The 27,197-nt window shown below is 38.0% G+C and overlaps 1 protein-coding gene across 1 annotated transcript; it reads left to right on the top strand.

The window, feature by feature from the left end:
• Positions 1-531: 531 nt before the first annotated feature.
• LOC130675776 (zinc finger SWIM domain-containing protein 8 homolog) lies at positions 532-26,906 on the top strand (the record flags this gene model as incomplete). The annotated part of the gene is made up of 7 exons (XM_057481622.1): positions 532-961; positions 19,816-20,067; positions 20,236-23,251; positions 23,350-23,839; positions 23,912-25,035; positions 25,117-25,266; positions 25,351-26,906. Coding segments are annotated over 7 exons (5,529 nt in total), but the record flags the coding sequence as incomplete, so codon positions are not given.
• Between the last annotated feature and the right edge of the window lie 291 nt (positions 26,907-27,197).

Below are 27,197 nucleotides of genomic sequence, written 5' to 3'. Positions count from 1 at the left end.
TTATATATATATTTACACATATATATTTATTGTTGTTCAACTGACATTAGTCATATGAATACATATAATCTATATGAATTAATAATCCGTAATTAGAGTCGTCAATAATATATATATCGAATTAGTCGTAACTCAAAATGGTTGTCAGTAACAGCAAAATTAATAGGCATTGTTGTACAAATATAATGAATGGTCGAATCCTATAATCAATTATTCGCTTCACCGTCGGGATTACATTGTCTCCATTTGCCGTGACCTGACGTAGTCAAAAACATGAATATACTTTTAAGGATAATCGTTTAACAAAAGGGAATTGCCGTGTGAATATATATCTTTATATTTAAATAATATTAAATTTATTTATTTAAAGTATGGGTATAAATTTAGATTTATTTGAATATGCAAATGAAAAATAACGAATAAATATATAAATATATTGTGATTGTTTAAGCAGGAGGTTGCGGAAGGTCGCTAAAGTGGCGTCATCAGGGGAATCGAGGGGGGCCGGATCGTCCCGTGAATTAAACGCGTGTGATCCAGAAGTGCCCGTGGTGTCGCGCGATATTTCGTACGACAATTAAACTGGCGGGCAACCTGGCGAGATCCCCCGTGGTGGTGGGTGGAAGTGGACCTGGAGGAGAACGACCTGGACCCGGCGCGGGTTCTGGATCCGGTAACCACAGCAGCAATAATAATAACAATAACAACAACAACAACAGCAACAATCACAGTGGTGGAGCTGGAGGAGGCACTACTACTGGAGTAGATGGTCCACAGGCACGGGCGATCCATGATTGGGAGGTGGCACTGGCTGAGGCAGATGGCTACTCCTTCGACGACTCAGATCGCTTCGAAGAGGATTCGCTCTGCAGCTGGAGCAGCGAAGCTGAGTCTGTCCCCAACAACTGGCGCGGATGGAGGCGACCGCCCGCAGTCTTTGGCATCTCCAAGAAATCTGAAGGTCAGTTTTACTTTTTCATTTTTTTATTTTTTTATTACCGGTCTATGTAATTATCCATTTTTTGTCCCTGCGTTGTATGGCTGCCCTGCTATAAATTTTAGTTTACCCAAAGTTCCCTTACAATTTTTTCTTCGACCACTTAAACGGTAATTGTTAAGGAATATATTTTTTTTAGCTTATAATGATAAAGAATAAAAGAATATCGTTAGATGAATTTAAAAAAAATTAAAACATGAAGAAAAAATATTTTTTTTTGTCAACAAAAAATTCTTTTGTTATGTTAACATTTTTTTTTTAATCGATCCTTTGCAGCACAATACTGTGTAGCTACGGTCACCGTTTTTTATTGAATTAAAAAAAATGAAACATTTATTATCATTGAGTGATCGATGGTTACATTTTACGGGTCTCTGAATACGAATAAAAAGCCCTTTTTTTTTATCATTTTTCTCTCAATTTAATATTGCTGTGCACTCTCTGAGTCAGTGACTTAAAATTTTTCTGACACAGAGAGCGAGCAGATGAAATCGTTTTTAAGAATTAAAGGGGAGAACTGTAACTAAGTAGATGAAGCCCACAGCGAAAGAGACAAAGAATAATTTAAGTAGTATGAGAGAAGTAAATAAGAAAATATCTTGTAGATGTTGTAAAATTGCCTCACAGAGAGCCAGGGACTCTTTGTCACTGCCACGTGAAGCTATTGTCCACCCCAGGAACATTAACGATCGTCTCGAGGGCATGACGAGACTTGTCCCGCCTTGATTTTCTTTCCTCCTTAAACTCATTCTCAGTTGAACTCTTGTTCATTCTTCACTCTACTTGCACACGTTCATACCAGCACACATGTGTGTATTCATATAAATAAACACACATAAAAATTTATATATCTGTACATGTGCATCCTCGCGGAACTCCGTCGCGTAAACACGTTGGTCGCGTGTCTCTCCCATTTGAGAGCATTACCATCACGGCGTGTTGCTCTTTTTAACGAGCATCAGCGTCATCCTCTTCTCTATATAGCAATGTCAGTATCCGTACATTTAAAGCTTGACTCATAAGTCTATTCGTCATCATCATCATCGTCATCGTCATCATAATAGTCCGTTCTGCTAATTCAACCCGTTATAAATATGAATTAGGGAAATGACAGTGACAATAGCAATAAAAATACCAACAAGAGTTCAAAGAAGTAAATTTGACAATAATTAAAAATTATCTCGAGTACTTCATAATTAGCAAGCCTTTTAATTTGTATTTTATCCTCATTATCATTTAATCATTCCCATTAATTTTAATCTGGTTTTAAATTCAGTAACAAAAGATAAAGAATAAATAAAAATAAATATAACTTAAGATAATGAAAATAAGAGTAAAATAAATGGGGATGAAATAATAACGGGGTTAAAGCCCTCTACGGTAACGTGAATGACGTTAGCAACGGCGGGAGTTTGTGGAGCGACCGAGGCGATGGGAAAGTTTAAGAAAAAGGAAAAAATAATGGAGCTATAGGTATAGGTATACATCTTGGGTAAGCTGAATATAAGGGTAGGTCGACGTCGACGTCGACGTACTTCTTGACTCAGCAGGCGAGTTGGGAGGGTAGTTTTAGGCGGGAATCAAACCAGGAGATTGCAATGGATACGGAAAAACATGGTATAGGTGCACGTATACGTAAAGGAAATGAGACAGTAAGTAATGTAAGAGTAAGGAAATTTTGAAAAAGATAAAACGTGAGAGACGGAAAGACGGGTAAGAGTACATAGATAAACAGACCTCAGGAGAAACAGAACTGGAAGATTGCGTTGGAGGTATAGAACAAAGGAACGCTGCTGTTTCTGCTCCTACTGCTACCGCTGATGGCAGTCTGGCGAAGGAGCCGCGAAAGCCTGCTGGCTCTTGGGAATAAAACTCAAATCATATATATATGTATACACTTATACATGTACGTTTCTATCTACATGAGAAAGATACAATCTGCCTGAAGCTACACACGAAAAAAAATAAATAAAGAACGAAATTATATTGAAAGAAAAAAAGCTCCAAAATGAATTCCGCTGATAAAATTTTTTTTGCATCCTCAAAACGTGATCGGAGTGATGAATCAGCGGGACTAGCGTATCATTCATTTAGTGTATACTTTTTTATTTGGTTCTTTATATCCACGTACACACTAGAGTCTCCTTTGTCTTGTTCGGTAAATAAAAGTATCGGGACTCGTGAGACTGAATACGACTTTCCAATCGGGATTGAAGCGATCGGAAACGATACTGTAGGTTGCTGAGTATTGGCTGAATAAGGAGAGGAAAATAAGAGAGCGAGACGGGGACATAAGAGAAGTCCAAGTGAGTCCTTGATCTGGGACGAAGGGTTCGAGGCCGAGGGAATAACTTGAAAGGAAACAAAAAAAATAAACAAAGAAACTTGTATATCCTTAGAGAATCAGGACGTGTTACTCTTACTCTTTGTGCTCGTGCAAATAATTTTTCCTCAGCCATCGCCGTAACCGAGAGATACCGTTGATTTACATCTGAATCGCCCGACACGTCGGTTCTATTGATTCATCAATAGATATATAACTATACATGATTTTATTTTTCTTTCGTTATTTCATGTATGCTCGCAGAGAGACACCTTATATTCTGAGCCGGCTGCTTATACTTATACCCAGCTCATCAAAGAAAGTGTCACGCGAGTGTGCTCGCAGAGTTGGGCGAGATAAGAGAAAAAATGACGATAGTAGAGTTGTTGCACGCGAGCGATGAGACCGGTAATGAGGGTATGGGGCTCGAGGGGTTGGAAAACGACGACGTCGACGTCGACGTTGACTACGAGCTACCATACCAGCGAATACTATATAGCGAGATATAGAGAGAGAGAGGGAGAGAAAGAGAGAAAGAGATAGTACACCGTGGGTGGTTCGCGGGGGCTGACAAGGCTTTGGTACGGGCCGCGGAGGGTGACAAAGAGTCGACAGCGCCGGCTTGCTTTGGTTGGTGGTGGTGGAGGTGGTGGGCCTAGCAAGACTCCCGGGTCGATGTTACCGGTACTATGTACTGTGTGTATACGGTTAGGTTGTACACGTGCATGCGCTCGACCGCCATTTGTGCACGCATATACCCAAACCCTGTGTGAGTAGTTTTATCGTGCTTACACCCGCGCACAACCAAACCTACAACTACTACAGCTAAAACCATATACATTCATACATATATAGGTGCTTTAAACCTTGTGCCGTTGCCGTGTCGCTTTCATTTCGCGAAGCCGACCTGCCGGCCAGGCTTTTCCATTCCATATATCCCTACAAACTGGTATTCTACTAGTACGTAATGTGCTGTATTTGTCATCCGCGGAAAAGTTACCCAACGCTATTACTCATTTTATTTTCCTGAATATTTTTCACATTTATATACAGTAATTATTTTCCCGCTGATGTCATCCTCATCTTTGTATTATAATGTAATTAATATTAGATGCGAGTAAACTTATTTTATATATATTTATATAATTAAAATGAAATAAAAATGAGACAAAGAGTAATGAGAATATTATATAAATATAATGTTTTATAACATCGGAGTAGAGAGTAAATTTGGGTTGATGGGTAAAAGAGACAGAGTGGAGCAGGATTGAGACTGATGTTGCGGTCGAAGACGTTGGGATGAGTTTGGTCGACCACACGTAGCAGCGGTTGCAGAGTAGAACGGCAGTTGGTCCGTGGGCCATTCTATACATACCCATCACGTTTCCTCAGCTGCACTACACTTAACTACTATACAGTACACACACTTACATACGTGCCATCCAGTGTGTAGTTGTTGTATAATAGCATAGTGCCGGAGTTGAGTTTATACTAAAGGATCGGCTGGTTAACGAGCGGTCGTGCCGCCCGACGGATTTATGTCCTCCACATTATCATCGATCGCAATCGTTTACATTTTGATAATGAGCCATAAATTCAATTAAACGCCCCTGTAGTGTCGTGGGAGGCGTGTTCACGCACTCGTAGATTTTCAGCCAGCTTCTGATACATTGTTAAATACATTCATGGCTACATATTCATCTGCATGTATGCATATGCATACTCAAGCTTGTGTACTGCAAGGGACTAAATTAGCTGTAATACTCCTGGCTCGTTTTGCTCCGTCTATGTCCTCGGAGCCGGATAAATATGTGCAGGCTAGGCTACGACCTTGCACGTCGACCTTAATCCTCGGCCCCGATATCATCGCGTGCCTATATTTCGGTGTGAATCAAAAATACCTTTCTGTATAAAACTTTTATTTATTTGTGCAATAAGATGTTTTTTTTTTTTAATATGTATAATATTTTGTTTCACAAAAATATATGAAGAAAAATAAATGTATGATGGTTGTATTTGCACTTTGAGGCAAAATTGCCTGTTGAATTTGCAAATTGATTGCTTACGTCAGCAAGTAGAGTAGAGTAGAGGAATTTTATGGATAAATTGCGTTTCGGCAGCCTTTGGATTTTATTCGCTCGATCGGTCATCGTGAAAGCGTTAAACGAAAAATCCAACGCGATCCTTTGTGGTTGAGTACATCGTATATAAGAGTGTACATATATATTCCATAGTTTGCCCTTTTACCATGTGCCGTTCGATAAGCCAATACAGCTAAGGATCAGCTTAAATTTTCCTCCTCAAACTTTCTTTTCGTCAAAGGAAGAAAAAATAATTTAATAAAATAATGAAATAATGAAATAGTCGCATTGTTAATTGTGATAATTGCGTACGTTGTAAGTTACGTATTCTCAATGTTGAAACCGTATCCTTCTTTGTCATTCTCAAGGCGAATTGCACACCTGGCCACGAGTTGTTATAAGCTCAGAACAATGGAATTGCGCCCTCTATACACGTAATAACCGGACAAGTTTGCTCACTGTTACTTTCCTTCGCTTTTCCACGTTTGTTCATACGGGTATACATATATATACATATTTTATCGCGGCTGCTACTGCTGCTCTGTGTACTTTGCTGTGTATGTATGTTTGTACTCAGAATTTCCGGCGGATCAACACACCACTTTATTCTTCACACAGAGTATAACGTTACCTTCATATCATTTCTCGTTGCGCTTAAGCTTTTACCATTACATTGGAATATCACCCGACTTCTCATTAACGTTTAAGCTTTTTTTTTACCCCCGACACCACTTGTTTCCGGTTGCAATTAATTAAAGCTCAGCTCAGCCTCCCAAGACTCATCATCATCAGAGTGTTGGATGCACGTTTCAAACATTCATACTCACTAATTCTACATTTCCCGAAAATTTCATCTCGTTACTTATTCTCTCTATCGTCGGAGTATAAGCTAAGTGCAGAAACATAGAGTAATACATCTGTACATCTATATACATTCAAAAGCATCAGTGCTGTACAAATCTCTTTACGGTGTACTTACCAAAATTGAATCATCAAATGGAGTTTTTCCATGCATATAATAGATTATTATTGTTTTTCAAACATAATAATTGACAAATTTATTTTTTATGAAATGTTTCAGCGAATTTATTTTTTTCACCGCTTTATTTATTGGCGAAAAAAAGTTGACGTACTTATAAACAAAAAAAAAACGGGATTATTTTTTTATCTCTGATTAATCTGTTTTTACAGCGCGTTGTATTGATGAAAAATTGACTAAAGAAAATATACGAGAGTACTGTTATTTTTAATATCGGTAAAACCTTCGGCTCGCGAACCAGCGAACCAACAATTCACGCACGACATTTATCCAGTGTACGTGTATGCAGTAATATGTGCATACAATATTAATTTATTGTATACTTTATGCCTCTCAATTATTGATCCGGTCAATTATACACAAATATATAAGAGACGGGTTTTCCAGTGAAACATAATGGATATTATATCGAGCTGTAACAGATGCATAAAATGATCGCAAATGTTACCTGTTATTTACGTGGTCTTCAATTACTTCAATGACTTTACTGGAAGCACGTAAATGTACATATGTATAAGTATAAGTGTACACTCATATCATATGTGCTTACCAATGCCGTGGGTACATATAATACATATTTACCTCCATACACAACTCCAGCACTCGGTGTACAGTATGACGTGTGTAACTTCTCGAGTTTCCAGACGCCATTTGCAAATGTCATTGACGCTCCAGTTAACCGTTATGGATACTCCCATCAACAATAAACGAAGACAGTGAGTTATATTGCTGCTGGACAGAAGTCAACCTTCTCTTTTTCTTCAGCAACAGTAGAACAGTAACACCAACGACAATAACAACAACACTAGAAAATAATAGCCAAGAAAAATAAATAGATATTTAAAGACAAACAAGGCCGTACATTGATTGACATTTAAAGGCATGCAATTTGCGCTACTATGCTTATTAGCCAAATTAACTCTGCTGTCCATCGACTCCAGTATAAATATAAATATACCTGATGTTAATGGATATATGTGTGTATATCTGGCAGCGTTAACGGTGTGAATAAGAGCCACGAATACACAGACAACCCGCAGGTAGTAGACATCCGGTTTAGCCTGAGTCAATGCACCTGGTATACACGTCCCGTCTACCGTCACTTAGCTGGTTTTCCTTTTTTATGCGTTTTTTTATTTTTATTTTTATTCCCGAGCACTATAATCCCGTCCCTGCCAGAAGCAGCAGCCAGGGTGAGTCTGCTATTCCTCGTCCCCTACTTGCTGCTTTGGTGTAGTACTCTGGTGTGTTTGTATGTGTGTTGGTTTTTTTTCATGATTCCATTTTATACCTCCTCCGACGTGGGTTCCTGCATTGAAAGGATCTTTTGGCGCCGCTCTATAGCCTAACTGGTGCTGTACACTAGTATAGATGTGAAGAAGTATAAAGCAAAAGAAGAGGAACAAGAAGGAGGAGGGGTGAGGGGTGAAGTATCAGCAGACGGTTTTAAAGCCAAGGAGAATGTCGGAGGTCAGTGCCGATTTCTTGCTACTCTACTCAAGTAAAGTCTACACAGCACCTTGGATGGTCAGCAACCGAAATAAAATAACTTTTGGTGTCTAGAAGAGATTGCGAGTAGTCAGAGTAGGGACAGGACGAATGAAGAGAGGTAAAAAGTTAAGGAAAAAATAAAAAATATAGAGAAACAGAAATGAGTTTCGAGGAACGAAGGATGCCGGCGCTGGTATATATCAGGGAGATTCAATCTTGGCAAAAGGAACAGCGAGCTTGAATTCTCGGATTGGTTGTTTACAAACAACAGTCAAGGACCCTGCCGTCGACCAACATTCATTCTTTGTTCTGAGATTCACGATTTGCCTCTTTTGTGCCGCTAAACTTTTAGCTCTCCTCTGTGTCCTAAAGACGGATAAGTCTTAAACTCCTTTTGCTTTATCTCCGTATTCTGTACTCTGTACTCTCTAGGTATATATTCTACACACTCGTTCCTCTTAAAGTTTTATACAATTTTTACCCGTGTTTTATTGCTCGAAATCGAAACACGAGGATCGTCAAAGTTCTTCCAGCCTTTGTTCTCTTTATTGCATGTCTGTTGGAAACAATTTATCAGGTCATAAAAAATTCATACTTACGTATAGAGTTTTACGTCTAGTTCTTTGTTTCAACTCTAATTACCTAGACCAACTTCAATATTCACTGCAGTCGTAACCTTAATATCTAAAAAATAAAATAATTTCCCTCAATATTATGTACATACACCGAATAAAAAGTACTATGTCTGCATTGTTATTATTATTATTTAGTATATTTGTGTATAATAGTAGTACGTGTACGTAGGACGGTAGTTGGCAAGACGTACGACCGTTACAACGACGCGACATGAATAAATAATACGATGCGAAACGTCCACAAGCAACGATAGCAGTCGCAGGTGCAAAGGATCTCACGTAGACCCTACTCTGTGTACAATACTTAGCTGTAGCTGTCGGTGTATTGGCTCAAGTGTATAGTTCTCCAAAGTACTTACATATGTTTAGCATCGATAAATAAAAGTTTTGCGTGTAGCATTTCGCCGCCACCTCATACGACCCGTCGATACGACTAAGAATGACGGGCAAGAAAAAAAAGTACAAATCGAGAGCAAGGAATTTTATTTTTCTGCACAATATTATTTTTCAATTTAACCCGCCTTCACTGGCTTAAGCTGTCGTTGCCGCTGCTGCTGGTGCAGAAGTGAGGGTGAAAAAGAGAGACAGAGTTAGGAAAAAATTTTTAATCGATTAATGTTTGTAAAAGCTTTGCCCTAGGAAATCCAGGCCAGTTCTATAGACTTTTCGTCTTCGTTTTTCTTCATCCCCGTTCACCGTCTACTCGCCCTTGCACCTCCTGTTCCTCTACTCCTCGTATACTTTACTTTGAATCGCGCCCCTTAACTTGCGTGCCTGGCGGCCATTACCATGGCAATGCCTGTATTCCAGACGAATCGTTCAACGCCTTGCTGCTAATTCCTTCATCATTTTATTTATTGTTTAACATACATGACACATATACTTCATGTACATGTGAGTCTGCTGCATGTACTTTGCTAATTGTAAATCATCGTCTGAACTTGGAGATAAATAAAAAACTTAAGTATAAATATACTTATTTAGAGCTCTTATCACAAGACATTTATCATTTTATTTAGCTATTTTTTTTTCAAGTTGATTTATCATCTTATAGAACAGGATTAAATAGATTAGTCTTCCGAGCAATCTCACTGATTACCCATAGAAAGTTAAATCAAATGCATCAGCATTAAGTCAGCAGTTTCGGTTTTCTCATTTTCACGAGCTACAAACTACACTGACACACGATCACGTGTGTCGGTGTGTGTATATAAACACACACTTTAAAAATTGACGTTACGTTTGTCATCTTCCGCATGATTACCTCGTCTTTATCAATGTCCAGGTTCCTTTGGTGCGCTTGTAGACGAAAAAGAATGAAAAAAGTACAGGAGGAATAAAAAAATTTAGAATTAATCGACCGGAATAAATTGACGGAGACGTGTCTTTGATCGTCTACCAAAAAATAAAGAAGAAAATGTGTGTGTATATATATTTTTAAACATCACTTAACTTTAAAATGCGCTCGTAGATGTCGGATATAGTGTTTGATTGGAAAAGGAAAATACGTGATCGATAGAGTGGCAATGAGGAGTAAGGAGAAGAGATAAAAAGTGGACGAGTGAGTTCTCGGCTGACTCTAAGAGATAACCAAATGAAGATAAGACTACTCGAGGGCGGTTTCAGAAGGTTCTTATTTAATTTCCTTACTTTTTTTGTTCCTGCTATTCTACGTGTCTCGAACCCCACACTTCTGCACTTTGTCGTTTGTCTTTCCAGCCAACTCAAGCCTCGTTGAGGTCCAAGGTCACGTCGGGTTGAAAATTTTTTTAAAGTCAAATGTTTAAATGATTATTTTTTGCATGAGATAATTGCTGATGAAAAAAGCGCTTTAACGGAGTGTAAAATTAAAAGTGTAATTATTTTCCTGTAGATAAGATTTATATGTATATATATGAAGTACCTCAAAGGGCTGATTCACCCTTTGTATCGTGATGCTGTATAGAACAAAGGCCAGCCGATTATATCGAAGAAATCGAGGCCGTGAGGGAGTTATTGTTGTTGATGATATGAGTGAGTGAATCAACACGGTGGTACACAGACACAGACAACCTGGAAAGGCCAGTTGTTGAGAAAGGCAATGGAGATTATTATTGCATCAAAGAATAAGTTCGAGGAGAAGATGAAGAGTAAGAAGAAGAAGAAGAAAGAGGAAAGTGAGGGAGTTGAGATAATAAGAACAGGGGAGGGAAAAAGTATTTATTTTAGATGGGCTCGCGAGGGAGTGGGAAAAAGAAAAGGACATAAAAGAAAATAGAGGATAAAGACGGGGGCAATAAAGGAGTGTGTAGAGACCGAGTGTAGGAGTTGGTGTATATAGAGATAGATATAGAGGGAGCTAGAAAATATGGAATGGAAGCAGCGAAGGGTAGGAGTCGCATTGAGATGTATCCTACTCGTACAATCCCTCCGCGTAGAAGCAGCCCAGCGTTGCTATGGGCAACGGTATCGATCCTCCGTTGCTGCTATGGGATGGATATATAAAACGATCCACTGTGGATTCTATCTAGGGCCATTAATGCTCGTGTGCTGCTTGGAGTTGTGGACTGATCAAGAAGCTGCTGCTGCTATGAGAGTTTCGGCAGAGAGAGAATTTCAGATTAACAGAGACAGCATCATCAGCTCCAAACATTCACTCTTTTTACTCCCCAGCGAAATATCCAGTTTAAATTCTAAATTACTTTCTTTTCTACTTTATTAAAATATATATATCTATATATATGCATACATATATTTTATATAAACTTGTAGTTACTGATGTCTCCCTCTTTGGTTGCCTTTCCCAACCTACACCACACCAAGTATATACTTTCCAGCTATCAAGCAGTTTCGACGACCAAATTTTTGCTGACGAAAGCTCCTTTTTCCTTATTCTTTTTTTATTGTCTTCATTGAAAGAACTTGACGTAGGAAACTTTTTTTAAATTATTAAGAACACTTTTACTGCACTTATAAAAGTGCCGAGTTTTTTACGCCACCGAATAATACCGAACATCTATATATAGATTTTACGCTCGTACATTTATATATTTATATATATTTTTCTTTTCTCTTTCGAGCACGTATTGTTGATGACGGATCGAAAAGGACAGAGAGAGAAAGTAATAAAGTTGGTATGAAATTAAATAAAAAGACCGACAGGTGCACCGTTGAAATCAATCGTCGTCGTGACAAGGTCGTTTTCTTTCTCTGGCCCAGGTGCATCATCATTGTATATAAACTTTTACAAATGTATATATATATTTCCATCCATACACATATATGTACTTGTGATTGTAGACAAAACAAAGCCAGAGCAGTAACCGCGAGTTTACGTTCAGTTTTGTTCTCTCGATTTGTCCGGCAACTGAAAGAAAAAGAAATTGCATGGGTTGAGTAATCCACTCCTCGATGGCCTCGTGTCGAGGGAGAAATTCAATTTATCGAGGTGTATCGAAGTTACGTACGTTGCACTGCTGCTTCATCGCATATATACACACTCACACACTCTAAACTGATACAGAGGCTCAGTCACATCCATGTGCATCCTCCTCAACAATCAAAATCCTGAATTGAGTATAACGTCGATCCTCATTGCTCTCGGGAATACTCACCAGTCGTTCGAAATTCATGGAAATTATCATCTTCTTCCTCTACCTACTTCTTCTCCCCCTCTCGGCCGCCAACTCCCCCTCCCTCTCTTAAAAAATTTATTTGCTCATTAAAATAAAATTAAATTGTAATTTGAAATATTTTTTATTCATACGGTTCATTAAAATATTTCATTTTCATTCGCCTTTTTAGTCCGTCCCTGCGCTTACATAAAAGGATTAAATATAATTATTTATCAGTTATATATATATATATATATATATATATATATATATATATATATATATATATATATAATTTTTCATCGCAACTTGACGCCGTTACAATTTCTGGGAAAATAATTATCCCTCCTACGTATCTGGTATCGTACCGGTTGTTGTTATTGTGCTGAGTGTAGTGCACCGAGTAGGATGTAATGATGATCCACCGTAAACTGTTTTTAAATTACATGAGAATACATACATACATATATACATTCATATATACAGAAAGATATATGCGAGCGAGCGACGGTTATATAAATAAGCTGCATATTACCGAGCACATTAATTTTTTATCATTCCTTCGAGTGGTTATTTATCATTATTGTTATTGGTAAATTTTGAGCAATGATTAACCGATGTTGGGATCATTAATCCTGGTACATGGATGCACACCTGCTGATGCTAACAACACGCGTAAATGTCTCGGTCTCAGTCTCTGAAGTAGAGGTTGTTAGTGTTATGCCAGCCGCAGATAGTTGCGTTGCTGGATACACACAAACATTTAACCTCGTCAGAGTCCAAGGACCTCGGATCGGTTGACTCAAGGCAAATTTTCTAACTTTCTATTATATTTCAAAAGCAAACTTTATTACAAAAGCTTTGCCAACTATTTTCGTATATTTACTAACCATCGCGGTCATAAATTATACAAATGTTGATTTTTCTTGAGGAATGCCGGCTTCATTGGAGTTTTAGTTCAAGTATTTTTTACGACCGAGGACTATTACACGAGTTTTAAAATCACGAGTAGAGAAGTGACTCTACGTCTTGCTCGTGACTCACATCGTGAACCATCACCAATCGGCATCAGCACCAGTTAAGTCGAGTTTGGTTCACTGACCGAGGTTTGGTTTGAGCTCGAGGTTTTTATTTATCGGTCGTCATCGTCAATGAAAACTGATGTTTGGCACGGTCCCACGACGAGCTTCGTTAATTAGCGAGCTTCGGAGAAACTCGATGCTAATGTCTGTTATATTTATTAATTTAATGCTGTACATTATTCGACACCGCACTGTACTCTGCCTGCTGCTGTATGTTTGTTACTTGTGCAGTAGGTACGTCCGTAAATTAATTACCATTTGCTTGTTAACGAATCAGTTATCTTCAGCCGTCTAAATAAATAACAATTTAGCAAGAACATATCTGATGTGTTCATATATTTTTATTTAAAGTCTAGGTCTAGGCATCGTAATTACGGTTCTGTTCATTTATTTTTATCTGAGAATCTGCTCTTTAATTTATAATTTATAAATTAATGGTGACTTTGAATAACCTTGATCGGTACCGGGTCGTTGTCCATCAAGCATGTGTAACAAATTACAGGGTTCCTGTGTGAAAATCATTGAAGCTGCTTCAAAGACCGGTATTCATCCTCGCACCATTCAGCTTTGCATATTTATTGTGGTAACCAAAAAATAAAATGTAAAAAAAACACGGCAACAAGAATTTTTTTTTACCTCTTGTTACTGATGGCTTTTTTTTTTAGTCTGTCAAGTATTTCGGCACGAGCCACGTTGAATAGAGTACAATATCTTTTAGAATATATGTAATTTATTTTTCAAACCCTTTCATACTCGCACACGCTTTTTTTCTTTTCAGTGCTGGGGGAAAAAAAAAGTACAAATGAACTTAACATAATTTTATTCACCGTGAATTAGACATGATAAAATTTTTTGTACATACTCACTGATAAAAAATATTTTTTACTTGTTAAGTTTTTATCACAAGATCACTAATTATTTTTTTAAATTACATTTATTAAATTTTTTAGCGGCGTGCAATTTACCCGAAAATTATTATCATAATTAATGTGATGCTAAATTAGTTTAGCAGCTGATGGAATTGTATTGTATTTTAAAAAATTTTTCATAATGATCGAGTGCTCGTTGTTGTTATTATTGTTATTATTATTATTATTTTTACCCATTGGAGTATGATGCAGTGTACCCATTGTTCGGTCTCTGCAATCGTAGATGAGTATATAGTCAGTACATCGCATCCTTGAGTCTAAAACCGTTAAAAAGAAGAGATTGGATGGTACAGTATGGGACAGGGAGATTCTCCTCCTCATTTGCGTAATGCCTCTTGTTTTTCCGGACTCGCCCGGGCATTAAAATTTCTCGCCATCACATCTGAATACTACTATTCAAGATAAAGTAAGCGAGTGAGTGAGCAAGCGAGTAGGATTCCCCGTTTTACGCTGAATACTTTTTAAAAATTGCTTTCGTGTCTTTTGTTGTTTACTCAGTTATGCAAAATATATAACCGTCCCATCTAAATATTAAATTTTACTAATTAATTTCATTTTATTTAAAACAAAATACATTTATAATAATTAATAAGTTAAATTATTTATGTTGAAATTATTATTTATGTTTGTGTTTATATTTAAAAAGTAAATAGTTTGGGATGAAAGTAAATGAAAATTCAGAATTCAAAGAGAATGAAAAGCGCCAAGTAGGTCATTAAGACTTCCCTTGTCTCAATTACCGGGTTGGCATGTTCTAATCTGACATTCCCTCTTTTCGACCTCATACTATCCTGTAGTTCTCTTCTCTTTCCTTTTTCCTCTTTTCTCATACTCATTTTTACATCATCTCCCCCTTTTTTCCATCTATCTCTCTTTCACTTATTTCCGCTTTAATCTATATTTCACCTCATAGCTTTCAGGATCGCATCCTGGGTTTCTCCTGCTGCCGTTGGCCCCGTTTTCCGCGGCAACAATCATCCGCCGAGTTAAAGTGAACAGCGCAAGCAAAATCGAATAAAAAATAATAAATTTTTTCAGCCTCGATGAGAGCTTATTTTTTCACAGGGTGTTCGGTTTTTAATGGACTTTCGCGATGTAATCTCGCTGGTGAGATGATGGAAAATTTTTTAAAAAACTACCCAACTAAAATAGAGAAGATAAGTGAGATAAAATCTGACGTTGTTGATTACTTTGAATAATGGATGATCCATTTGATTATCCAGCCATCAAATGAGTCTCTCAAGTTCATTTTTAAATGAATTATAAATTCAATATTCGTAAAATAAATAATTTCATTTATTTAAAATAATAACAATTAATATTCTTTTATTTTATTTTGAATTTAAACATGAAGACATTAGCATTTTCCGATAATCATTTACTAAATTGTTTCATTCAATTTACTTTTATTATATTTATTTTCCACGAGTCGATGGACTGCTCTCTGTATAAAACTCTTTTCTTCATATAAATGCTAATACGTCGTAAATTTATTTCCACTACTGTAACTCGATGTTATTCCACAGTTCTTGCAGTATCACCAGCACCTGCATCGCCTGAAATACCAGATGCACTAGCAGTAATAGTATTTCAAAAGAAAAATAATTTCCAACAAAATATCTTTCTCTACTTCTCGAAATATCCTCACTTACTCTTACTATTTCTTCCCACGCTTCACCCTACGCCCCCATAACACGAGACCGAGCAACTGAGTGAATTATACGTATTTCCAGTACATTGATCTTTGAATTTTCTTATTCTCTTCATCATAACTCTGGCGTACATTGTAACAGTGAAAGTGCTGCTGATTAAATTTATTGAAGCCAATGAGTGTTAAATGCATGCGGGAGAGTTCTATAAAAAGCCACTGAATAATATTTATTTACCCGAATCAACTCTCCCTATATATTTATATGTATATTTTACGGTGGTCGTTAAAAATTAAATTTTCTCAGACGCTCCATAAAAAGCTTCTCTTTAGTGAAAAAATACGTGGGGAATTTGGTTTTTTCTTTTTAAGTTAAAAGAACACGTGCCTTAGGACGATCAAAGTTCATTTTTCGATGCAATCGCGGTTTTTTTTAAATATCTCATGAAAGATGCAGATTAAAGGAAAAAATCATAGAAACAATTTTGTAGGAAATTAAATTCTTGACAAAAAAGGTCATATTCATTTTTTTTATAAAATGTGTATTTATGAAGATATTTTAAAAAAACTTTTTTTATATCTTATCAATTGAGCGTTTTAAGGATTACAAATTTTGAAAATAACGTTTTTCTTTAAATATGTAGAAACTATAACAAGCATTAAAGATTGATATGTTACGAGTTACAAGTTGTCTATATTTAAGAAAAAACGTTATTTTTGACATTCGTTATCCTTAAAATGCTTAATTGGTAAGATCTAAAAATGTTTTTTTAAAATATCTTCATAAATACGCATTTTATAAAAAAAATAAATACGACCTATTTTGTCAAGAATTTAATTTCCTATAAAATTGTTTCTATGATTTTTTCCTTTAATCTGCATATTTCATGAGATATTTAAAAAAAAACCGCGATTGCATCGAAAAATGAACTTTGATCGTCCTAAGGCACGTGTTCTTTTAACTTAAAACGAAAATACCAAATTCCCCACGTATGTTTTCACTAAAAAGAAGCTTTTTATGGGTCGCCTGAGAAAATTTAATTTTTAACGACCACCTTAATATATATGAAGACTCTAAGACTTAATTTAATGTTTATATTTGAGTGTTTTAAAGAAATCACCACCCGCTCAAATGCAAATTCTTCGTCACCAGTTTTATAAACCATATCGCTCGGTATCATAGATTTATAACGCGGCTTTGATGTTTAAATTTCCCAAGAAAAAACATATATATTTTAAAATAAATCATTCCACTGACTAGAACCGACAGTTTATTCAGCGTCCTCGAGTATTTGTTACACAAATTATACGGTCGTTCTTAAAATTGATGAGATTATTAGTGCAGAGCACATCGCGCTTTATTTTATGGCTCGCGGAAAAGGGAGCAATAATTGAATTATGACTTTGAGGGTTCGTTTCCTTCCCACACTCTTCAGTTTACTTATAATATATAATAATATCAAGACCGACGATATTTATTGTCATCAATATTTAGATCCCAGCATATACTGTTATTTAAATAATAACTAACAGCCATAAGTATTTCATCTGTCGCAATAAATATAAAAAAAAATTCCTACATCTACACAAGTTACTTTTACCAATCCCATACTTAAAGTACAGTAGTAACAATAAATATAAATAAATAATAAGCATTAAATGTTTATGTCGATGGAAAAGTTGAATAATAATCTACCGTAGGTTTTAACGACATTCGCATAAATTTAATGTCCGTCTGCATGATACAGGAAACTTATCAATGTTTTACAGCTTCGCAATCATTTTTGTTGCCACGCATTGATTTAAAAAAAAAAAAAAAACAGCCAAGTATTTATTGATTATATAATTTTAAGCTTCAAAGCTCGGTCAGCAACAGCAGTAATGGCACAAACAGCTCTCGACGCTTTGACAATTCTCTAAAATAACTCGACGGTAATCAATGTTTTGTCGGTGGGTGAGAGTTTCCATGTCGAAATAGTCTCGGCACTGGCAATTCTACTTAACCAGTATCACTAGTAGAAGTAGTTTTAGTGCTAGTGCCAGTAGTTATATTGTATTTTGTAGCTTTTTCCCTTTAACCGTCTGCTGTATCGCCTCCATAGAGTGCACAGAACTTCCTATCCACGAACCCAACCCATTCCAGTGACTCTTTGGTTGGTTGGTGTTACTGGTAGCTCGACTGATGCTGGTACAGTTTTCTCTACTCGGTGGGATTATATTCTGCGTTACTGCTTTCCCGCCGCGTTTAGTTTTCCCGGGCGAAAACCCCACACGGCCATTATTTTCCGAGTGAGGTATGAGCTTTGACACCAGGGCAATTCGTTTTCGTCCTACCGAATATTTCGTACGCTCTCTCGCCTTTTCTAAAAAAATTCAAACTTGCCATTTATCTTACTTTAGCTAAATAAAAAACTTAAGTAATTCACCGACGTTGTACTTGCCTTTTTTTTGTACACTCAGAAAATTAAGTAATTGTGTTTATTATGCTAAATTTTTAATTCTAATCATCTAGAATGATTGGAACGTTTTTCAATCCAAAAATAGTTAGTGTTATAATTTTTTTTAATAGAATTAATAATTATTGGATGATAATTTCTGCAATAAATTTCGTAACAGTTACTATCAGGATGGTAACAATTACCATCAGGATGATAGCAGTTACTATCAAGATGATAATATTTACTTCTGCAATAAATTTCGTAACAGTTACACTGAGAGAACAGTGTATTTGAGCCAACCCGGGAAAAAATGCTCAGATATGATCATATATGATCATGTATGAATACTCAGATCTGATCAGATCCGAAAAATGGCCCTGCATGATCATGTATGAGCAGGTATGATTATGCAGGGCAATTTTTCGGATCTGATCCTGCATGATCATACATAATTATATATAACCATGTATGATGGTATATGATCATGAATGATCGTATATGATCGACAGGATCTTTTTCGAATCTTATCAGATCTCAGTATTCATACTGGGCTTATACATTATCATATAAGATTTGTTTCAGGCAAATAAATCCCATATTTGAATGGACCCAATTAGTATTTATTTGAGACAAAGATATGGTTCATTTGAATGAAATAATGATTTGTTTATAGTTAACAAATCTTTATTTGGAATTTTTTTTTCAACCAAAATTTGTTAACTATAAACAAATATATATTTGAATGAAATAAATGATTTTGTTCAGTCAAATAAATCTATTTATTTGGCTCAAATAAATTGTTCTCTCAGTGTACTATCAGGTTGGTAACAATTACAATTTCTGATGGTAACTGTTACCATCTGGATTATAAATATAACTATTGAGAATAATAATAATAATTAACTCTAGTTAACATACAGGATTGTAAAAATTATTATAAATATGGTGAATATTACAATCTAGATGATTTATACAATCATCTAGATAATATTCACTACTATTGGATTGATGGTAAAAGATTTTACCATAACAAGATAGTAATTCCTATTATTTAATTTTCTGAGTGTACGAAAGGAGCAACAAATTAGCGTAAAAATTAACTGTAAATAATTGATAGCTTATCGATTTATTGGTACGTTAAATAAAATAATTTTATTTCCTACGGAACTAAATTTCATTTAACACGACAACCCGAGAGAAAGAGAGAGTGATAAGTTTGTCACGAAATGTGGTTACTCTACCGACACTAGTAATTGCAGTAGTGTGTTACTGTTATCGCCATAACAAATTACCTTCTCGACAAATATATAAACAGAGTTGCCTTGACCAATTTCCCTTTATCAGGTGAAAAAAAAATATAAAAAATAACATTTTCCATTAAATAATTTACTTGATAAGTTAATTTAAGGTTTCCGCAATGCAATTATTGCTACATACTTGCTATTACATATATATTTAAAAGCCAGCAGTATATTTTTTTTAGTAACGATAAAATGATACTGGGAGTATTTTTATTTTGAATTTAATAATAATAAATTTTTTATACATTTATTTTACAGATAAACAACAAGTACCGACTTTATGCGAACTCTCGGCGAGATGTGTCGCGTCCCACATACCCTTCGAGCTGGTCGAGCACGTCTATCCGCCAGTTCCAGAGCAACTTCAGCTTCGAATAGCATTCTGGAGTTTTCCGGACAACGAGGAGGACATCAGACTCTACTCTTGCCTAGCTAATGGCAGCTCTGATGAATTTCAACGAGGCGAAAGCTTATTCCGTACGAGAAGTGTCAAAGATATCTTACAGATAGGTGAGTAAATCAACGATGCACAGGAAAAAAGTTATCTTGAGTCAAGAAAATATTTTTCAAAACACCCACGTTCAGTAGATAATTTTTTTTCTGTGTATAGTAAAACAATCGATAAATATTTTATGCTAAATCGTGGATATTGATAATAATGATTTAATTTGTTCGCAGGGTTTCATCTAAGTGCGACTATAAATACTCAAATATGTTCAGGAACAGTAGCCAGCAAGGAACCCTTCAAAGTATCTGTAACATTTGACCGCCGAAGGATAACATCCTGCAACTGTACTTGTACTTCCGCCGCTTACTGGTGTTCTCACGTAGTTGCAGTATGTCTCTACAGAATCCACTTATCCTCTCAAGTATGTCTCCGTGCGCCGGTAAGCGAGTCACTGTCACGGTTACACCGCGACCAACTTCAGAAGTTCGCTCAATATCTGATAAGCGAGTTGCCGCAGCAGATATTGCCCACAGCCCAGCGTCTGCTAGACGAGTTGCTCTCGACCCAGCCGAGCGCGATAAACATTTATTGCGGCGCTCCAGATCCAACCGCTGGAGCTTCCGCACACGATCAGACGTCTTGGTACTTGGATGAGAAGACCCTGCACGGGAATATTAAGAAAATTCTTATTAAATTTTGCGTCCCCGCGCCTATAGTCTTCAGCGATGTCAACTACTTGAGCACAACTGCTCCACCCGCGGCAACAGAATGGACTTCTCTGCTGCGTCCACTAAGAGGTCGCGAGCCCGAGGGTATGTGGAATCTGCTCTCGATAGTTCGCGAGATGTTCAAGCGCACAGATCGTAACGCGATCCCGCTGCTGGAGATCATCACGGAGGAGTGCATGGCATGCGAGCAGTTCCTTGTCTGGTGGTTCAACACCAAGATCGCGTTGCTGAATGGGACTGGACATGGAGGCGGCAAGCACGGCAGCATGAACAGCAACGCTCATGCATCTCAACACGCGTGTTCGTCTCTTTGCGATGAGATAGTCATACTATGGCGATTAGCGGCATTGAATCCAGGTCTGTCGCCTTCCGAACGCGAGATGCTGCACGGGCAATTCACAGCTTGGCACATGAAAGTAATTGACAAAGTGACCAAGAGCCGTGGCTCGGTGTCTCACAATACCCAGAACCGCAATCACGGCGGCACCCAGAAGGACTCACTCAAAACTGACATCGAGGTTTTCACGGGATTTAAACCCGCACTCGAAGCTTGTTATCTCGACTGGGATGAGTACACTCTACCGGGTATAACTTACACAGCTGGCAGTAATCCAATGTACCACTGTCCGTTTACTTGTTTTCGTCATGCTGGCGATTCCAGAACTGAAGTTAATCAAGTTAATTCAAGCGCCGCGGTATTAAATTGCCAACCACCAAATTCTCATCATCACAGTAGGCGTTCTCACTGTGTGGGTCTTGTTGACTTCAGTTATATGGATCGTAAACGACTAAATTCACGTGATTTTCCTGGTTTCTGTTCACGTAACAATGCCGGTAATAACGCCGGTAATGATGGTAATAGGAGTAGCGTCAGCTCGGAGGGTTTCTGTGAGAATGACGCAGACATATCTAATATCCCGTCGTTCCCGTTGTCATCTCAGGTTGATTTGGTTCGCCGTGAATACGGAGAGTTGAATAATTGCGGCGACACAGATTCACAAGAGGGTGGCGGCAGCGAGTCCTCGTCTAATAGCAACGTCAGTTTGAAGAACGCTCAAGGCTCGGACAAGCACCGCTCAAATGCTTCGTCCGAAACCCACAGTGATAGTAGTGATAGTTGTAACAATAAAGTCGCCAATGATCCCAAGTGCAGCACATTGTGCCGCGCCGCAACTATGGTCAAGTATCGTGATCCTCAACAAGCCAGTACTTCAACAGCATCAGCAGCTCCTAATAAAATACCACCTGTTAATAATAATAAACGAGACACTGCCGAGTGTAGTATAGCTAAAGACCCATTGCGACGACCGTCCAAGGATGAAAGTTCGTCATCCAGCAGCGACAGCCCCTCTGGAGATGAGTACAATTTTTACTACTACGATTCAAAGGCCATGGCGAATATGAGCGCGACAGAAATAAAGGATGCCAAGAACGATGGCCCAGGCGGCGCCAGTGCAAGCGCCGTTTTAGGAAACCTCAAGAAAACCGAAGATCCCTGGGATATTTTATTCGCACGAGCGGAAGGTCTGTACGCTCATGGACACACACGCGAGGCGTGTATTCTCAGTGTTAAATTGGCCGAAGAATTGCTGTCGCATCCGCCGGATTTGATGATAGAAGTACCGCCGGTGCTTATCAAAGGCAAACGAAAAAAACAGCCGGTAAATCCGGCATCCCATCAGCTGACTTGTTTAGCCTCGGCAACCCTAGCAAAGTGTGCGTTCCTCTGCACAGTGCTGATGGAAAATTTCGAGCACCACATTCTGGCATTCAGAGTAGGTCTATTTGGCTTAGAAATGGCACGACCACCGGCGAGCACTAAACCGCTGGAAGTTAAATTAGCACATCAAGAGAGTGAACTTGTGGGACTGCTAAAGAGGATTCCATTGGGTCCAGCTGAATTGGCAATGCTGCGTCAGCGTGCGGAACAACTTCGTGACGGTATTCTGCGGTCACGAGGGCACGCATTGTTGCCGATAATGCTGGCGAGTTTGATATTCGATGCATTGAATACATTGCGAATGAAAAGCGAGTGGTCGACGCTGACGAATGAAGATGACGAGAATCTCGGATTCGACGCGGCCGTTGCTGCGCTCGGTCTCAAAGCCAACGTCAGCGAAGCCGACCATCCACTCTTGTGTGAGGGCACACGTCGGCAGAGGGGTGATCTTGCGATAACGCTGTTGCTTCACTACAAAGACGAGCCTACAAAGGTCGCTAAGATAATGGACAAACTGCTGGATCGAGAGATTCATCAGCTGATTAAAACGCCGATTGTCAGTAGTTACTACAGCTCTAATCCCCCGACAAAGAGCCAACTGGCTAGTTTCCGTCGTGCCAAAGCGTGCTCGTCACCGCTCACGGGAACGGACGTCAGTGGTAGTGGCGACGGCATTGCTGGTACCAGCAGCCGGCCACACAGTAGCACAAGCGCTGAATTGGAGGTTGGTATGAGTGCGCTCACTGTACAGCCACAGACATCCCAGCCCCCAGTATCCACGAGGACCAAGGAAACGAGGTTAGGCAGGCAAGAGAAGAATGAAATTATTTTTCATGTTCTTATATATTTTTGCAACATTTTATCTTATTTTTTTTATTTATCATTTCTTTTTTTAGGTACAAGTGCAAGAAGGTGTACCCGTCGATCCCCAATCAGCCTTCCGAAGCCGGAGCCCACTTTATGTGCGAATTAGCAAAAACAGTTCTGCTAAAAGCCGGTGGCAACAGCTCGACATCATTGTTCCAATCTTCAACAAATCAAAACCACCATGGTCCTCATCGTGCGCTACACATGTGTGCCTTTCAAATTGGACTCTATGCACTTGGACTTCACAACTGCGTTAGTCCCAATTGGCTCAGTCGTACATACTCGAGTCACGTATCTTGGATCACTGGTCAGGCCATGGAAATCGGAGCGCCGGCTATTTGGTTCCTCATTGACAGCTGGGAAGGCCATCTCACGCCTCCCGAGGCCGTCAGCATTGCAGACAAATCATCGCGTGGTAGTGATCCAAACATGGTTCGCGCTGCCGCTGAATTGGCATTGTCTTGCTTACCTCACGCTCATGCTCTCAATCCCAATGAGATTCAGCGAGCCATTCTACAGGTATTGTTTTTTAAACTCACTAATTATAATAAACAAAGTAACAACAATTAAGTATTCATATTTTTATTGCAGTGTAAAGAACAAAGCGATCTCATGCTGGAGAAAGCCTGCATTATGGTGGAAAATACGGCCAAAGGTGGTGGCGTATATCCAGAAGTACTTTTCCAAGTTGCGAAATACTGGTACGAGTTGTATCTACGTCACACACCCGGTGGTGAGCAGCAAGATGACATCCCCCACGATCATCTTCAGCTGGACCCGAACGGCGCCCTTATAGTAGAGCCCGGACAAGGTCAACTGGATTTAAACATCGGCCAGATGATGCCAGGACCGGCACAGACGGTCGTAGTCACCAGTACTCAGCCTCCACCGCAACCTTATCCGCCTCATCCTACAATGACGACTCTAGTGCCAGGCGTAGGTCTCCCTTACACCGTCGGCCCTTACAGTTTCGTTCATCCGCATCATCCGATCCCCGCATTCGGCGGGCAAATGCCTCCACATCGCGTTGCGTTGCCCCCTGCGCCGCCACACATGCAGATGTATCACGCAGCAATGCCGCCTCACCAAGTGCATCCTCAGCATCAACGTCACCCTCCACCGGTGACTCAGCCGCCGCCTGTACAGCAGTACTACCCGCAGCCAACTGTGACAACAGTGAACGTTCATCCACTGCCAGGAGGTCATCACATGTTCGGAATGCAGCAGCCGATGCCGGTTAATGTACCTCAAGAAGTTGCCGGGTCCATGCCCGGACACAATGGAATGCAGGGGCCAGCGATGGTCCAAGCTCAGCCAATTATTTCAACTGTAAGACCTCAGCCACAAGTGCATCGACAGAGCCAGCCCTTCAGTCCTCAGCAGCTGCGTCCACTTGTTGCTGCCTATCGAGTTGGTATGCTTGCACTTGAAACTCTCGCCCGCAGGGTCCATGACGACAGACCGCAAGCCAAGTACGCGAGGAATCCGCCCTACGGCGAGGATGTTAAATGGTTATTGAGAATTTCAAAACGTCTTGGCACCCAGTGCTTCAACCAGCTGTGCATGTGCACTGTCAACAGTATCGTCAGTCCATTTGTACTTCACGATGTCGCTCTCGAAGCAGCCACTTTTCACTCCCGCAGTAATCCTGCCATGTTTTTGCAGCATTTGAGGTCTGCGCTATTAGCGCCCATCGTTCATAAGTGTCAGCAAATGTAAGAAGTTATTACTAATCATAGTCATATATATTTTTTAATCGATAGTAATATTGTAAATTCATAAAATATAAATTCTAGGTACATTCAATGTATGCACCATAAATTGTATCATTTAATGTCCGGAGAGTATGAAGAGTTTGCGAGCATAGTTTGCGCAGCACGGGCGGCTTTCCATATCACACCGGAAGGTCACACGCAGTTCAAGGAGTGGCTTCAGTCTATGAAAAGGTCAGGATCGTTATTTCTTACAAACATTATTTTAATAATTATTTTAATCGCTTAATCAATATCTTTGTTGTCTCGTTATATTAGATCTCCCGCATGCAATAAAGAATTATGGGCGCAGATAAACGCCGCGTTGCAAAGTAATAATAAATGACACAGAGCGGAGCCAGGCGTGACGTGGCTCACATCCCATCTTCATGCTCCTCCCACATCACCAGCCCAACAACAACACCAACATCATCAGCAACAGCAGCAGCAGCAGCAACCAGCCAGGACAACTCTTGTACTTCAACATCAACATCAACATCATCGTCATCCTCCTCCCGAGAACGTGGCATACGTTCGAGGACTAGCCACTATCAACGAGCTCGCCTGGGATAAAATTGCCATTCCTTGCGTATTCGACAGGCCTCCTCATCAGCATCAGCATCAATATCAGCAACAGCAGCAGCAGCGAACAATTCATTATGCAACTGGCCCGCCAGTACTCTCTCTAATTCACCGAGAATCGATAGCGAGGCCTCGCAATACTGACGCTAGACTAGGACAACGTAGTTGATTATCATAAATTTTAAATCTCGTAGCTCTCATTTCGCGCGGGCTTATATTTTTAAAATTAAATCAAATAGTTAGACTAGACCCGTTCGTTTATTTTTTATTTAGTAGAAAATTTATTTCTAACTCACTTAGTTCTATTCACGTTTTTTTTTTTTTACGTGGAAATTAATCTAATAAATTATTTTTTAAAAAATTAATTCAATTGCTAAAAAAATATATATTTATATATATTAAAAAAAAAATAATATTATTGAAAACGATCGAAAGATAATCGTCTTGACACGGCCCGCTTTTATAAAAATGAAAATTCGTCGACTTGCATACCCGTCATTATCATTAATTTTATCATAATTAAGTGCGTGGTATTTTTTTTAAAAACAAATATAAATATATTTGTTTTTATTTTGTTATTAACGATATTGAAATAAGCCGACGTTTGATTTTTGGATTTTTTTAAAAAAGGTAAATTTAAAAAAATTGCACCTATAGTTTTTTTAATTTTCTACATGTGCATTTTTTTTTTATATTGTTGAAAAAAAAATTCAAAATTGTTAATTGTCTGCTAATTTCAGAATCATTTATTAATGATACTAAAATCAGCCGACGTCTAATAATTTTATGATCCTGAAATTAGCCGACGTCAAATAAATTTGTGATTTTTTTAAAAACGATAAACTTGAAGAAAAAAAATATTTTTAAAAATTGCACCGATAGTTTTTTTAATTTTCTACGTGTGCATATTTTTAGTTTTTTTTTTTTTCTTCAAATTAAATTGTTCAAAAAAAAAATCCAAAAATTTTTAATCGTCTGCTAACTTCAAGATCGTATAATTTTTGGATGTTTTTGAAAACGATAAATTTAAAAAAAAAATATTTAAAAAAATTGCAACTATAGTTTTTTTAATTTTCTACATGTGCATTTTTTTTTTTTTATATTGTTGAAAAAAAATTCAAAATTGCTGATTGTCTGCTAACTTCAGTATCGTTATTATTGATCTGATCCAGCACTTGATGGCAATGAAAAAACTGCCGGTTGCAAGCAATGATTAAGTGTTTTATTATTATCATTTTTTTTTTTTTAATAAAAGACACCTCTTATCTAAAATAAAAAATAAAATTAGATAAGTGATAACTCTTAATCACTAAAATAAAATAAATAAATAAATAAATCAAAAGCCAGGCAACCGATCGTCATTTAGATGAATTATTAATTGATTAATTAATAAATTCAATTATTTAAACTTATGACTGTGTCATTAGCGTCAATTAGGTAGTAAATTATAATTTTTCACTAGATAGATTGAATTTTTTCATTATCTAATTCATTTTAAAATGATTTAATAAAGTTGTCATTGATGACAATTAACTGAAATAATA

The sequence above is a fragment of the Microplitis mediator genome, chromosome 10, assembly GCF_029852145.1.
Source record: "Microplitis mediator isolate UGA2020A chromosome 10, iyMicMedi2.1, whole genome shotgun sequence".
Classification (NCBI taxonomy): domain Eukaryota; kingdom Metazoa; phylum Arthropoda; class Insecta; order Hymenoptera; family Braconidae; genus Microplitis; species Microplitis mediator.
This window is presented reverse-complemented; position numbering and strand designations above follow the sequence as displayed.